Source organism: Ornithodoros turicata, chromosome 3, assembly GCF_037126465.1.
Source record: "Ornithodoros turicata isolate Travis chromosome 3, ASM3712646v1, whole genome shotgun sequence".
NCBI classification, from domain to species: domain Eukaryota; kingdom Metazoa; phylum Arthropoda; class Arachnida; order Ixodida; family Argasidae; genus Ornithodoros; species Ornithodoros turicata.
The window spans coordinates 76,855,922-76,870,555 of NC_088203.1; the positions used below are offsets into that span (position 1 = coordinate 76,855,922).

At 47.3% G+C, this 14,634-nt stretch overlaps 1 protein-coding gene across 2 annotated transcripts in view; it reads right to left on the minus strand.

Moving 5' to 3' along the window:
• The window catches only part of LOC135388659 (protein madd-4-like), a 247,901-nt gene that overhangs the window by 7,347 nt on the left and 225,920 nt on the right, over window positions 1–14,634 (minus strand). The window contains exons 5-16 of one of the 2 annotated variants that reach the window (XM_064618353.1): window positions 13,656–13,886; window positions 11,695–11,839; window positions 9,670–9,799; window positions 8,490–8,688; window positions 7,539–7,686; window positions 7,386–7,479; window positions 7,163–7,293; window positions 6,892–7,044; window positions 6,696–6,825; window positions 5,766–5,976; window positions 1,733–2,025; window positions 389–624 (exon numbers count right to left, since the gene is read on the minus strand). In XM_064618353.1, coding sequence (XP_064474423.1) covers window positions 389–624; window positions 1,733–2,025; window positions 5,766–5,976; window positions 6,696–6,825; window positions 6,892–7,044; window positions 7,163–7,293; window positions 7,386–7,479; window positions 7,539–7,686; window positions 8,490–8,688; window positions 9,670–9,799; window positions 11,695–11,839; window positions 13,656–13,886 — 2,101 coding nt within the window. Of the gene's footprint in view, window positions 1–388; window positions 625–1,732; window positions 2,026–5,765; window positions 5,977–6,695; window positions 6,826–6,891; window positions 7,045–7,162; window positions 7,294–7,385; window positions 7,480–7,538; window positions 7,717–8,489; window positions 8,689–9,669; window positions 9,800–11,694; window positions 11,864–13,655; window positions 13,887–14,634 lie in introns of both variants that reach the window. The other variant, XM_064618352.1, reaches the window with a different exon arrangement.

Consider the following 14,634-nt stretch of genomic DNA (forward strand, 5'->3'; position numbering starts at 1 on the left):
GCGTCGGACGTGTTCGTCCAGCCAGGAGTGTAACATCGTGTTCCGTGCAACATGGTCGCGTCAGAACTCATACTTGTAGTTGATAGTCGGCGTACTCACTGAGGACTTATCACTTAGTATATTGCGACGCGAACGCCAAGCAGACGACCTCGGAGACAATCGCCTGCGCTACGCTCCCATTCGTGTGCTAGGCTTACGTCATCGTGGGTGCTACTACCGCTGGGGCTTCTTTAGCTGCAGACGGAGTGCGAATCTTTAAAACTCGTTTATTTAATATGTAAGCTGGATGAGAAACTTGGCCAAGTTTACCCAAGTTTACTGTGAAGCGGTGAGAGAATTACCGTATCGGCCTCATACATACGTTCCCGGGTGCAATAGGCTCCGTTACCTTTGTGTCCGCGCGAGCCTTTGCCGTCGTCTTCTTCCTCAATGAGGCCATCGAAATCCGGCGGCAGTTCCTTGACTGTCAGAACGAGATCGCTCTTGGTCGAACCCAGTGTACAACTGTAGGTTCCGGCGTCTGACGGAGCTAACCTCCGTATCCTCAGAGCACCTTTCCTCGAAATCGCGATACGGTGGCCAGTAATCTTCAGTACTGCGCCGTCCTTCGCCCACTCGATGCCACTGTGGATTAGAAGCATGTAACTATCATTAGGAGACGGCGTAAGCTTTGTGACTGCCACTCTAGACAGCATTCTGGAACCTAGAGGGTGGCGCGAGAGGTGTATGTATTACATGGATGGAAAAATAATTAACAGCAGAGGTCACTATCTACAATGTGGCCTTCGTAAAACGTCAATATTATGGACGGCAGACGTATCCTAGACTGCGAAAGGCCCGCATTTTGCCGACGTAGTCAACACTGCACACAACACACCGTTCATGAAATACTCGAAATAAAAGAATTTTTCCACTTTTTCTCTCGCTCTCGTACATGCGTTTACAGAGCGGTGTACCTGCCGATAGGCGGTAGCATATGCTCCTCAGTTTTGCCCCTGCGAATGCTTCTTTAGTTGTGGTCTTCTAATGGTGATAAGAAAACAGACGGGCAAAACAGTTTGTCTTGACAACTGATATAGGAGTCTCAGATGAATTTTTATTGGGACACATAAAGTGTAATTTTTTTCCCTCTCGGAATGAAAGATTTATTACCTTGTCACCACTGTGCTTGACACCAACACAAACGGAACAAGAGTAATCTGTTACGTAGTTCGTAATTTATGAGCGAAAGAACCTGCAATTTACGCTTTCCCTCTCACTCTCCTTCTCAAGAAGGCCAATAATGCGGAGCGCTCTCTCATTCGTCTCTGCAAAGGATTTGCCCAATCATCGCGGGAGGTCGTCTGAGGAGGCCAATCCACATCCTCTCCGCATTGCGGGGCTCCTTTTGAAGGAAAGGGGGAGCGTACATTGCGGCTTCTTTGGCTCACGAATCTCGAACGACGCAACGGACGAATCCCGTTCCTTTTACGTTGGTGTAACGGCATCTTTCATTCTGCGGCGAGAAAGTTTTGCATTTTCGGCGCCCCTCTCACCGCAGTCGATCTTATTCTCGGTACGCTGTAACGCATTTATACTTTTTTTTCTATAGTCATTTCTGTGTCACAAATTAAAAAAGGGGGCTGTTACACTCGCTACTCATGCTAGCAGACCTTTCCTTTTAATAAATGTATATTCCCCCCTCATTTAACTAACGATGGTGATTATGATCTATAGTTCTTCTTCTTCTCACCTCCCGTTGATGGCAGCGTGCGCTCCAGGACAGCGCATCTTGAGCGTCGTGCCGAGGAAGACAGCCGCTTTACCTCGCGCTGTGATGGAAGCCTTGAGGTGAGGTCCTCCCTGGACGCCTTGACCGTTCTGGATTTTAGTGCCACGGCAGGGCTTGGTGTTGCAAGCCTTGACCGTCTTCGGCTTGCGTCGCAGACATTGCGAAGGTGACACTTCCACCACGTTTCCGTAAGACAGTTGCCTCTGGCAACGGATCTTCCGCGTTTTCACACCACCGTCGCATATCTTCGAACACTGCACCAAATTAAGGCCATAACGTTATTATGACGGTCACAATGTCTTACGAAACCGTTGGCGATGGCATGGAGGCAGTGGTCTATCCAGAAACGCAAGCACTGGGGGGGGGGGGGGGGGAGTCATTATTACAGATACGTCATAATGGTTCGGCGTATCATTACACCTGAACTAGCAAGGGTCCCCTCTATAGGGGTGCACAGGTAGGAAAATTAGAGGGGTGTCGCCAAACATTTGAGGGTGTAGAGGGGTCTGGATAAATCACTGCATGGACGTGGAGCACCAGCACCTTCGCGGTAGTTGTGAGGAAATTACCCGAGATCAACGTAACTTCTACATGGTTTCTGGTTACTGGAGTAAGCCATGTAAAAGCTTATACGCCAGTCAAAGACCGAAAGAATAAACTTGAAATAAATGGACCACCCAGAAAAGGTGTAATCACGGGATTTTGTGAAGAGTCTGCACTTCTACGTCAAGATGACTCCAATGACACTGTTATGTGCGCCGTTATGTGCGCCGGTTACGCATTAGCCTGATGGGACCACGGACAGATCTCGTAAAACGTCGACTGTCTGTCATTCCAGACCGCTAGCCATTCCGAACATAATGGTGATGGTGATGGATATATATATATATATATTTCCATGCGGTCTCTTGCACGGCTGACGAGAAGTACACCAACGCCGAGCTCGAATAAAGATGCAGCGAGACACGCGCGGCGCGGTCTGCAAAGGAGGTGCTGCTGTCGCGCTGGGCGAAATATTGGAAAACAATGGGAAATGTTTTATATATATATATATATATATATATATATATATATAACATTTCCCATTCATCATCCATCCCATCCCATTCCCATCATAAAACATTTCCCATAAAACATTGGTGTACTTCTCGTCAGCCGTGCAAGAGACCGCATGGAAATATATTCGGAACTAGACTAACGCGATGCGAAAAAGGGTGAAGTATATTCCGAATAAAGTTTGTTCCCGGTTAATGAAACGTCGTGAAGAACGTTTCATTAGAGAAATGGACCTCGACGCGGAAGTGACCATTTCGCCTTTAGAGAAATGGACCTCCACGCGTCGTTGGCTGCAGCACGTCGAGGTAGGGACATTTAAAATTGCCCTTTGGGCTTGTTGGTACATTATCGATGCGGTTAAAAGCAGGGAAGGGTAACGGTGAAGGTAACGGAAACAGAAACGGTATATGTATTACCGAAATTGGAGATGGTAACGATAACGGAAACGGAAACGCGTACCACTGTCCTCCATTACCGGAAACAGAAACGGGAACGAAAATTATCGTCCGATATTGAATTCGGGTAATGGCTATTACTGTTGTGCCATGGCATTTCAGTGAATTTACTTTTTATTTTTTGTATTTTTATGACTTTGTTTCCTGTAATGCTCTAAATATTACACGACAGCACGGAAACAAAGTGCTATATTGGATATCGAGGGCGCACCACTCGCTTACCTACTCGTGACATTACCTACGTACATGACATCAAGAAATGAGACTTACACAACATAGACTCCACGCACTCTACTCCACCATAGAACGAGGATGACAGCATATTATTTTTTCTTCTTCTTTTTTTTTTTGCTTTCTTCATTTCACCGCGGCTATATGGCAGTATTGTTTACTACTGAGAGCGTCCGCCTATGAATGCAACATTGTAGGAGGGTTACGCCAATCTTGGGTTGCTGGACTCAGAATGACTGAAGACAGAAGACTGGCTGAAGACATCCCAGGAGAAAAATGTTTGCAATCCCAAGTGGTTTATGAGAGGATTTCCACTTGAAACCACTCTGAACCACTTTGTACGTAAGTGGTTTCAAGTGGAAATCCTTTCATCAACCATTTGGGATTGCAGACGTTTTTCACCTGGGATGTTCATCTTGCAAAATGTGTGCATCCCAACGGCGTAAAATTACTTGTGTGTACGCGTGGCACCGAAGCAGCACTTGGGCAAAACAGGGTGCTGACAGAGCCGGACGGGCTGTCCTCCTGCAGCTCTGTAACAGCCGTTGCATTACCGGAAACGGTAACAGAAACGTAACAGAAACGAAATTAAAAGCTGGTATGAGAAACGGATAATGGAAACGAAAATATAGCACTAACGAAAATGAAAACGGTAACGAAAATATGTCCGTTATCCCTCCCTGGTTAAAAGCGCTAAAGGAGGTAGGGACAGCAAGAAGAAAACCACTGAACAAATGCATCGATTTTTGGCGTGGCCGAACCGGAACTGAACCGGAACGAAATCCAAGCAACGCGAACCCGAACCCGAACCGAACCCGTATTTTTTGCGGTTCGACACCCTGTTTTTAATGTCCCAGTAATATCGGAAAAAGACAGACACTTCTGATGTCCTGAAGATGTCTGTAGGCTTTAAAAACTGACTAAGAGAGCACTGTGAGCTGATCTTCATTCTTCTTGCCCTTGAAGTATACCTGACCAGAAATTTGGTTCTCCCACCACTTATTATGGATTTAAAGAACAGTTGCAGATTTTCTAAAGCTCGTACCCCTTGATCGATTGTCGGCGATGACAGCACAGTTTCGCTCAAGGTGAAGGTTTAGAAGGCTGCTTTGTAAGACACATCCACTATCTGACGTGGATCCTGTAAATAGCTCTGACACAAAGTTTACAAGACCATTTGGCGAAACGCAGATGGGCCCTTTGAATGTGTTTGAAGGTTTGTGCGATGAATATGTGCTAGATTGCACAATTACCAAAAGATTATGTGATGAAAAACGTTGAATGAATAAAATGAAGAAAGTTTATGTATATTTTGGTGGAGCATCATGACCTTCCACAGATAAAATCATAAACGCAGGCTCGCAGGTGGAATAGATCCGTGATACAAAAGCCAGAGCAAAACAAAAGCTGCCTGGCCTCTCACTCGGTGTTTTTGTTTGGAATAATATATATGCTGTGTTCTTTAATTTTTGCATAGCCACTTTTACCAGTGTCTGCGATATTTTGATATTTTGTGATTTACAGTCATGTAAGCGAGAGAGAGAGCGCAGTGAAAGCATTTGGTCGCACATCCCAGGCTGTACTGCCTGGCCTTTCGCCCAGTATTTTTGTTTGGAATAATATATGTGTTCTTTACGTGTTACCTATAGTGTGATATTTCTTTACATTGCAGAGCTGAATTTTGGAGAAGTATTGTTATTACACATTACAAGTGTTTGGAATTTTCATTAATGAGAGTTCGTACCTAAAGCGTTATTCTGAAGCGTTAGCACAATTGCCGTCCTGAGCTATACTGGCTGGGCTCTCCCCTGTTCTGTTTGTTTAGAATAATATTAGTGTGTTCTTTGTCCCCGTCACTTGCAGAGTTGAATCTTGAAGAAATGTTGTTCCTAGTCAGTAGAAGTGTGTGGGATTTTTATTCATTTATATCTGTGATAGCCTAAATCACAAGTGCAATGGCAGTCTTCCAGCCTGTGGCATGCGAGTGTTATTCTGTATGCTATATAACTCCAATTCATGCACGTATTCTCATCTGAAGGTGAATATCATAACATATTAAGTACCAGAGAAATGTAAAAAAATACACCTCAACAACAACAAAAATTAAGCTAAATAACTAGAAGAAAGACAACGAAAAAAAAAGAAGAAAAGGTAATTGCAGAGGTTGATGCAATGTGAAGACGCCATAGCTCTCTGATCATAGCTGAATCTTAGCCATTGTTAACATTAGTAAACACAAGAAGCGACCTTGCCTTATTCCATTTTTCGGCCACCCATCGGGCCGTGCAGTCGAATATGTTGCATGCTTGTTTATCGACCGGGCGTGGTCTTGGACAGTGGTCGTCGCTGACCACTAGCGTATTCCCTGGACCTCGCGTCACCTCATGTACGCATTGTACACTGCGTGTCTGGGTACCTCCACCGCAGGCTTTGGTGCATACGCCGAACTCAGACACATTCCACCTGTGCAACAAGAACGTTTTCAACCACATGCGTATACGCATTGGAAGTGAACAGTAAAGGAAACGGATAGAGGTGGAACGATGATCTGATGAGCCACTCAGATATAACGATCAATAACTACTTCTCTTTTTTTTTCCAGCTCCAATGTTTGTAAAGAAACAGATATTTCCTCCTCCTACTCTCTTTTTGTTGTTTCCGTTTTAACGCCGCGAAGCAACTGGCGGCGTACACACGGGGACAGATTGCAGGCAGGAGTCGGGGGCAGGGGCAAGCTACTTTTTAGGTTTTACTCAGAGTTAAAAATTCAGAAAGTGATGCTGCACCAGGAAGAACTTCTTCAGCTGTGCCCTGGGTGGTTTGTCTCTGGTTTCTGAATCAGTGGGTAATGTGCTTGCTTATTACTTACAAGGGTACAGGTTCATTCCTGGTCGAGGACGGCAGTAACTAGGCGACATGGTACAAGTTCCTTGTGACATGTCGTTCACCGCAAGCAATGTTAAACACAGCTGCCGGGGGGGGGGGGACTGAGATTTCAGGTTATGCTTAGGCATCTGTTAACACCTGCCTTTTTCTAATGAACGAAGATGTCCCCAGGCCCTGATAACGACTCGAGAACGTGCAAGATAATTCCATAATAGAAGCTGATGTTAACAAACGACTGTGGACGTTTCCGCCACATTTACATTTTGGTAAAGCACATGGTCCTATAACAACGTCACCTTGGTGGACACGGGTGGTTGTTGCATGTCTGCGTGATTGTTTCGGGTTTCTTCCTTATGTCGCACAACAGGTAGCTGACGACAGACTCGTCTTGGTCTTGCATGCACTGAACCAGAGATTCTCGGATGCCTGCGAGGACATCAAGTTACATACTTCGCTCAGGAGTGGAAAGGCGCAACGAAGGCAAATGCTGACCGCCAAGACACGAAGCTGAACAAGGTGTGAATCCTGCATTCCGCCACGAGTAAGATACTTCTTCCCGTTGCTCAGTATCTGCGAGTTGTTCTCTGTTCTGGTCCAGGGCACAGGGACGCAGGGAGCACCGTTGAATTTCTGCAGGGCGAATGCCTGAAAGAAAGAAGCTGTCAAAATTAGAGGATGCAAATCAAATGCAAGCTGCGTCGAAAGACCTTTAGTCTGAGAACCCGTTAGGCGCCTTGGGCTATAACCACTTTGTGACACCTACCGGCACATTCTTTGTCTGGAAGCTCAGCCATAGTTCTGGAAAACTCCAGAAAGATCTTGCATTCCACTTTTCGCTTTTGTATGCCTTCACCACAGGTGACGCTGCAGGATCCCCAGTCTCCCACGATGAAACTACAGTATACAGAGTCTTATGAAATGCACTGGTGAGGGAGGTTTCACTACGTATCGCTGATAGTGAAGAAGTAAAAAGCAGGTACATGTACCTGGGCTCTGGTGATTGTCGCTGTGGACGTGCGAAGAAATTACGAGGGACTACACTCTGGGGGGGAGCATCCTCTTGTGACCCGTCTTCCTCAACTAAAACAGAAAATATCATCGAGTCCCTTTTCCGATAGCCATGTATAGGAGGGGCTCACTGCGCAGGTTCCTGAGTCGCTTCTTCTTGCTTCCTTTGGCGAAGCATGGGTCTGCAGCGGAGCAGGGCTGCCTGGAGCGAGGTTTGTGGCCGGGGTCACACAGGCTACTCTTCCGTCCCCTGGCGTCACGGCACTCCACCACTCGCGTCTGCGTTCCCACGCCACACGATGCAGAGCACTACGGTCAAGAACATCTTGAACTGTTGTCTATTCTGCTTCTTTGCTAAATCGGTGGAAGTGCTCTAGCCGACATGAACGCCGCAGCTTTGCAACGCTCTCTCCAGCGCCGTGTTCGCCCAGCGCCTCATTAGATGTCTTTGTGGCGGACGCAACCGCTTTGAGTGCGCAGGGCAAAGGCGTGTTCACACTGCGCGCGCGCTAACTGCAAAGCGACGTTCGGCGCACGCAGAGTGTGCACCCGCTATTTGCTTGCGTACGCGGTACGAAAACTCTCTGTTGTGTCCGGCATTTTGTCTTCCTTCAAACACTTGATTTTCTCATATTGTTTTACACAATTTTGTTGCAAATGTAGCGACATGTCGAAGTCAAGTCGGCAATTTTGTCTCTTTTTCCACTTTTCCATCATGTTACGATTTTGCACATTAGTATTGTAGAACTCGTCATAATGAACCGTCTGAGCGGTCAAGCACGCTCTTCGGTTGCTGAGTTATGACTGCCGCAGTGCGAACAGCGTCATTCTTGCGGCTGTCTCAAGGCTAACGTGGAGATAAGTTGTTGTATTTATCACGCATACAATGTTTTATCAAATGATACTGTTTCCACACGCCTCTGACTGTTATACCATGTAGCAGTAAACCTATTGTAATTTTGTTACGCCCGTGTTTCTGGAACAGACCTCCACACTAGCAGGGACAAGGACGTTCTCCACTCTGTTTCGCAAATTACTTGTACGGTGTATATTCCGTTGTGTGCACTGTTGCTTAGATATACCTGTGACCACTGCCCCTCCGTCCATCGAGAGCACTCTTGTGTGTTGCACGTGCGAGAGTCCGGTGGTCTTTGTCCTGGACAGAAATGGTCCTGGACGGGTTCCTGGGAACGTTCAGAAGGCCTTACGCAGGATACGTTGCGGTGCTGCCGCCCGCCCCCGCACGAAGCGCTGCACTCACTCCAACTCGTCAAGTGCCAGCTGTAACGAAAGCAAAGCTCTTAGGGTGAACCATACTGAGCGACAACTAGCACGACGAGAGCGATGTTCTCTTGGATGCGTGGTGACCGTCTTATTCGCGTGGCGCTAAGATAATTGCAGGTTTACTCAAATGCAGGTCGCCGGCGGTTTCTCATTGGCGTTGTATTATGAGTTTCTGAAGATGACCCCCGAAAAAGGAGCATGGAGGGCACCTTCAACACTTTTCTTTTTCTTTTTTGCCGTGTCATAGGAACATACTACCTTCAGGAACCGTTTCGCAAAATATTTCCGTTTGGGAATCGCGCATGTCCCGAGAAAATTAGTTTACAAAAACACGCGCAGACGCGCGCCGTACTCTACCAGCTCCTTCTGGCGTGTTGTGATGGCAGCTCGTTTGAGCGATTTTATTGGCTGCCGAGTACCCTCTGCTACAGCTCGGGAGCGAGGCGACCGGTCGACTGCTCTCTGTCGGACGCTGGACGCCAGCGCTGGATTCCCAAACGGAAATATTTTGCGAAACGGTTCCCAAGCAGCACAATGTACTGAAAGTCGAGTGCATAGGGGTGGACGGTACGTGTCTTATCAATGTTCTTTAGTTTCATGAGTCTGTTCAAGGCCTTCCACCTACCCGTCCACCCCTATCGCACTAGACTTTCGGTACATTGTGCAGCTTGAGTATCGTGCGGGTGAGATGACTTCGCGGACTGAAAGCCGAGTGGCTTTCCTGATCCGCGCGATTAAAAACTCCCTTCTGCACCTGGATTCCACGCTGCAGTCGTACTTTCTGGGCGAATAGCATCCCAGGGCTTGCAATTATAATTTCTACTCTATCGTTGTTGTTTTCGAGCACTGCCATTAGTTGAATCACTAACGCGAGGAGAACGGACCCCTCAAGGCGCTTGGCGGAAAGTGTGTACCCGAAAACTATGAGGATTGCCATGTTGTACATTCGCAGAATAGGAGAGGTCGTGGACATGTTACCTCGGCGGGCAGGGGTTGGTGTTGCAACCGCGGACACGAGGGTCTGGTTTGGATTCGACGCTGCACAGGCGACCGTCCACTTCTTCGCCGGTGTCAGAAGAAGTGCACACAGGATGGCTCTCCTGGGTACCTAGACAAATTAAATAAATGCCCATTACGCTTCGACACATGAAGGAATCTCTGAATTTGATGGTCGCTGTACTGCTCTGGAACCAATCGTGACCTCTCTCAACACTTAACAACAACAACAACAACAATCGAGACCGTTTCTGCTTCGCATTTCGAATCACTGTGCTTATGAACATAGATGGGTAGAAATCCAGCGAACCAGTAGAGAAGTACGTCGGAAGTTGCCTCAGGACAGGAGCCGCCGATATTTCGAACAGAGATAACATATATGAACAGATATGTAGATCGTTAAGTTGGAGCAGCCTTTCCTCATTAATTTGTTGGACTACTATACTATGTGACTCTCTCGTACTTCATGAGTGAACAGTTGCGTGTACGGGTCATGTGTCGTGCACTTTAATTTTTTTCAACTTTACTTTCTCTTTGGTCACCTACTCATATTGTTGTACATCCCGCTCCTGGCTCCCCGCAATGTACTCGTACAGTGCTGGACAAAAGTTTACGGAACACGCACCGGCGCCTTTCTTCCTCAGAGTGACACGTTAGCAGCGAATGGGACCGTACGGACTAGCAAACAGGTGACTTGGCTAAGGCACATGTTTGTAAGTCCGTTCTGTATAATTCGCTGCTAGCGTGTCATTCTGAGGAAGGGATGCGCTGGTGCGTGTTCCGTAAACTTTTGTCCAGCACTGTACAACCTTAGGTGTATAATAAAAAATACAGAGAAATAAAAATATAATGGCAATCCTGGTGACGCATTTTAAGTCACGTTGCAAATGGGACCGGCACATGTTTTCACGTGCGTTAGTTGCAACCTAAACACTAGGTGCTTAGGTTGTAGTAAAGTAAAGGTAAATACACTAGGGTATTTAGCTTTTTTTTCATTTTACCTATTTTCCTTAAAACACATCACACATTGAGGCACGCCTGAGGTAACACCTAGAAGGTGGACGGTGCCGCAGCAAGTGGCTATTTACGGTATTTACCAATCGCCAGCGAGATTCTGAGAACGAAACTACCGTATTCTTGGTCCGCCTTCAGAGATTCCTAGAGCCTAGATAAGCTCAATGGTCTTCTCAATAGCCTAGGGCAGGGATCGGGAACCTTTACAATCCCCATGGCCACATTTCACCCCCTTTTCACCACATTTCGTCTCGAGGTTGCATTCATCCCCATTTCAAGCATCTGATAGGCCGCTACGACTCTATGCTCTGCTTTCGCAATGCTGTTTTGGCGGATACCAAGCACGTGCTTCTCGACTGCCATCTTTACACGTCCCAAAGAGCAGCTCTGCAGTGTCGCCTGCAATCGATCGCGGCCGCACCATTCACATTGGCAACCATCCTCGGCCCTTGGTCTAACCTGACCATTGCCAAGCTCCTGAATACTTCCACATTTTTCTCCGGGACACCGGTCTCTTGACTACCCTATGATGTGCCTGCGTATCTGTGTGCACTGTGTGTGTTTTTGTGTGTTGTGTTTTTGCCTAGCGTTCTGTTGATGTCTCACTGACTCCACTGACTATCGACCCCAATTCAGCGTCGTTCATCACCTCATCATCAGGACACACCCCATCCTGCCCATTATGCCTTGGGTTTGTTTGACGCACCTCATGTGGCGAATTTCTCCTTCATCATCATTACGTTATCTGTTGTTGTTATGATCTGCTGCCTCAGCAAGGCTCTGCGATTCACTTATCGGTCCTAGTGACTAGAATAGTGGTGCGACACTATACTATTCTCAAGGGCGGCAACGTACTGGATTGGGCGTTGGGCTTCAACGATCACGACAGCTTGGGGGGTGGCCTGGTCCGGAACTGGTGTGCAACTTAGGCTGCGTCATCTTACGTGTAAATCTAGTCTCAATTATTATTACAGTTGTAAATGTGAAGCTCACCTCCTCCGCATGTGACGGAACAGGTCGAGAAAGGCGTCTCTGCCCAAATGAAGGCTGGAGTCTTGCAGAGGGTCCCGTTGCCTCCACATACTCCACACTCGTCCACTTCGGCCGAAGATCCCAGCTTCAGATCACATCCGACGGGCTGAAACAGCGGACCGAAGCAGCACTGCGCGTTGCTTGCAACTTACACGCTTCTTCTGATTGTTCTTAGCATTATATTAAACACACTGAGGTACTTTGAAGGGGAGAGGGACAATACGGTGATGTCTCTTTAAGAGGAAGTGAGTTGAAGCTACCGATACCAAAGGTAACAACGAATCACAACAACGAATCACAGCTACGACAGGGTGTTCCAGACTTCCAGCTGACATGCAACAAGATTTAAAACGAGACTTATCGCTCTACGAGAATGCAACCAACTGAATGTTGTGAGCAGTCTTGTATCGTAGTTGATAGCATTTTTTCATTATGCCCAATCAACTAATTAGATAAAACAAATTAGATAACTTCAAAGTTTCTTTGAGGGCCGAAGTGCCAATTGGAAATTTGCAGATCGACGTAAGAAGCACCCGACCGAGGTGTTCCGAGCAAGGCAAGCTTTGTGTGACGTGACAATGTGCCCGCGGGCTTTCACGGGCATCAAAGAAAGCCAGCCGCCGCGTTGTCACGTGGTATGTCTGTTTTGCATTTCACCGGCTTTGACTGCACATGACGTACTGAATTATCGTGTTGAAAAAAAAAAAAGGAAAGAAAGGATGATATTGATGTTGGCGAAAAAAAAAATAATGGGGAAAGATTGAAATCGTCACACGACTAATCCGGCTACTCCCAAAAACAGTCCCCCCTCCGAAAAAAAAAGAGGAAAAGAAAAATGAAAAACCTGCCGCTTTCGCGATAAATATCGGCAAAAGACCAAATCATCGGTTACCGTTGCGCACAATGAATCACACGGTCCTAATAGACTGACTCCAACGCACTGCTCTGAATACATGTCACAAACGCACTGGCACTTTTAGGTCAAAGTTGCGGTTGTCCAGTCGGTCGAGCGTAGATTTCATGGTAGCCCTTTGAGATGGGTATCTAGAACAGTGTACGAGAATGTCCTCAGTGTCCTCCACGGTGGCAATGTGTACAGTACTCTGAATCAGCCGTCCCAATTTTATGGAGGAATCGGCGCCCGCAGGGGACGTTCAGACGGAACCTGTGCAAGAGCGTCTGGACAGACTGAGGTAACGCGGACGGAACTGCAAATTTCAGTTCCGAGCCTACTAGATGGAGCAATGAGGAGTTCCCGTCGCCTTGTAGCCATTGCTGTCTGTGTAAGAGACCTCAATATGTCTTGCACATCTGGTTTGGCATACGGCACTTGATGTTTTGATGAGGACAGATGTGCTAGGTCCGAAAAAAAAAAGGAAAGAAAAACATGGAGATGCAGGCAAGATGGATACTGACTACTACTATAGTATTCCACACGAAAGACGGTGGTAAGGGTAAATCTACGTGTAAGTCATGCACTGCACAAGATATGCATCCCAAACAATGAAATACGCTCTCGACCCCTTGGACAACGGAACCTTCGATATAGTAAATGTGCTGGGAATCCAAGAAGAGAGATGCAGCATTGTCGGCACGTGTAAACTTTGTATTGTGTTGTGCTATCCGGAAACAGTCTTTGAGGACCGCATGTGTTGCCGAGTTCCCTGTTGCTGTTTTAGTTGTCGCGATTTTGTACACTCCCATGGAATGCAGATATGCATGCGCATATGCAGTTCGGGGAGAAGGAGGGGTGGCGTTTTGTACCTCCCCTTTTTAAGGGGTTGATTTTGGGGTAGCAGAATTCGTCGGGCGACAAATTCAACTTCTCCCTTTTTTTTCTTCTAACATTCAAACTCACTCAAACGTGTAAATCTACTCTTCGTTATTATTATTAGTACAATAGTATAAAGGACAGTACTAACCATGCACCGTCCTTGCACGCACATGTCGAGTGCTCCGTCGCGACAACGAGTTCCGTCCTGTGTCCTGGGAGCCAATTTGGCCATGAAGCGAAATTCCTTGGCCTGGCACGTCAAGGAACACGGGTCGGAGGGATCGTGGAACGGCGTCCATTCGTAGAGGCGGCCGCGGTACGGCACACTGTTGTACGCCGCACACTGAGCCGCACGGAAGTCGCTCACCTCAGGACATGGCTGCGGGAAGTGGAAGGAAGGACGTTGTACAGTTTCACATTTAAGCAGCATCAGGCCTACGGCCTACACTTTATGGAACATTATAAGTGACACTACAGCCACTGACTGAGACCAGCCATTGTCAGGGTCCCGTCTTCACGACTAAGGCCAGGACGCCTAGGGCCAGCACGATGCCCCAAGTTTCTTCGGTTTTAACCGTCCTGTCTAGCATTTACCAAAACAGAGGACACAATGAAACCTCCTGCAGCACGGACACCCACGGGACCAAAGTTCGTGTCCGCTTAAGGAAGGGACGACAGGTATTGAGGTAAGAGCATTAAAGTTTGCCGGGAGAAATCCAGCTGTCCGCAGTAGGGGAATGGCCGTCTAGGATAAGTGTCTGTAACGGGAGGTTTCACTGTATGGGCTTGTTGGTAAAATTGCATCGCGTAAGTATCAGGGCTCAACGGAACACGGACAGAACGCAAAGGACATTGTTGGAGCAGTTGTTTTGTGCCATTTGTGCCCTGTCCGTGTTCCGGTGACTCCTGATACCCACAAGACCTATTGACTGGGCCGTGGGGAAAACTGCGGTGGTAAAGTGCGTGTGATGGCGTGCGCAGCAATCTGGGATCATCCTAGGACAGTTGGATTAATACCTAAGACACACGGCACGCTCTAAGGGCCTTTCTGCAAAAGGGGTGCTGAAAATCGCACGTGGTTCCAGTTATCGTTTGATAAGCGAACCATGAAAACAGCATTCCATTTT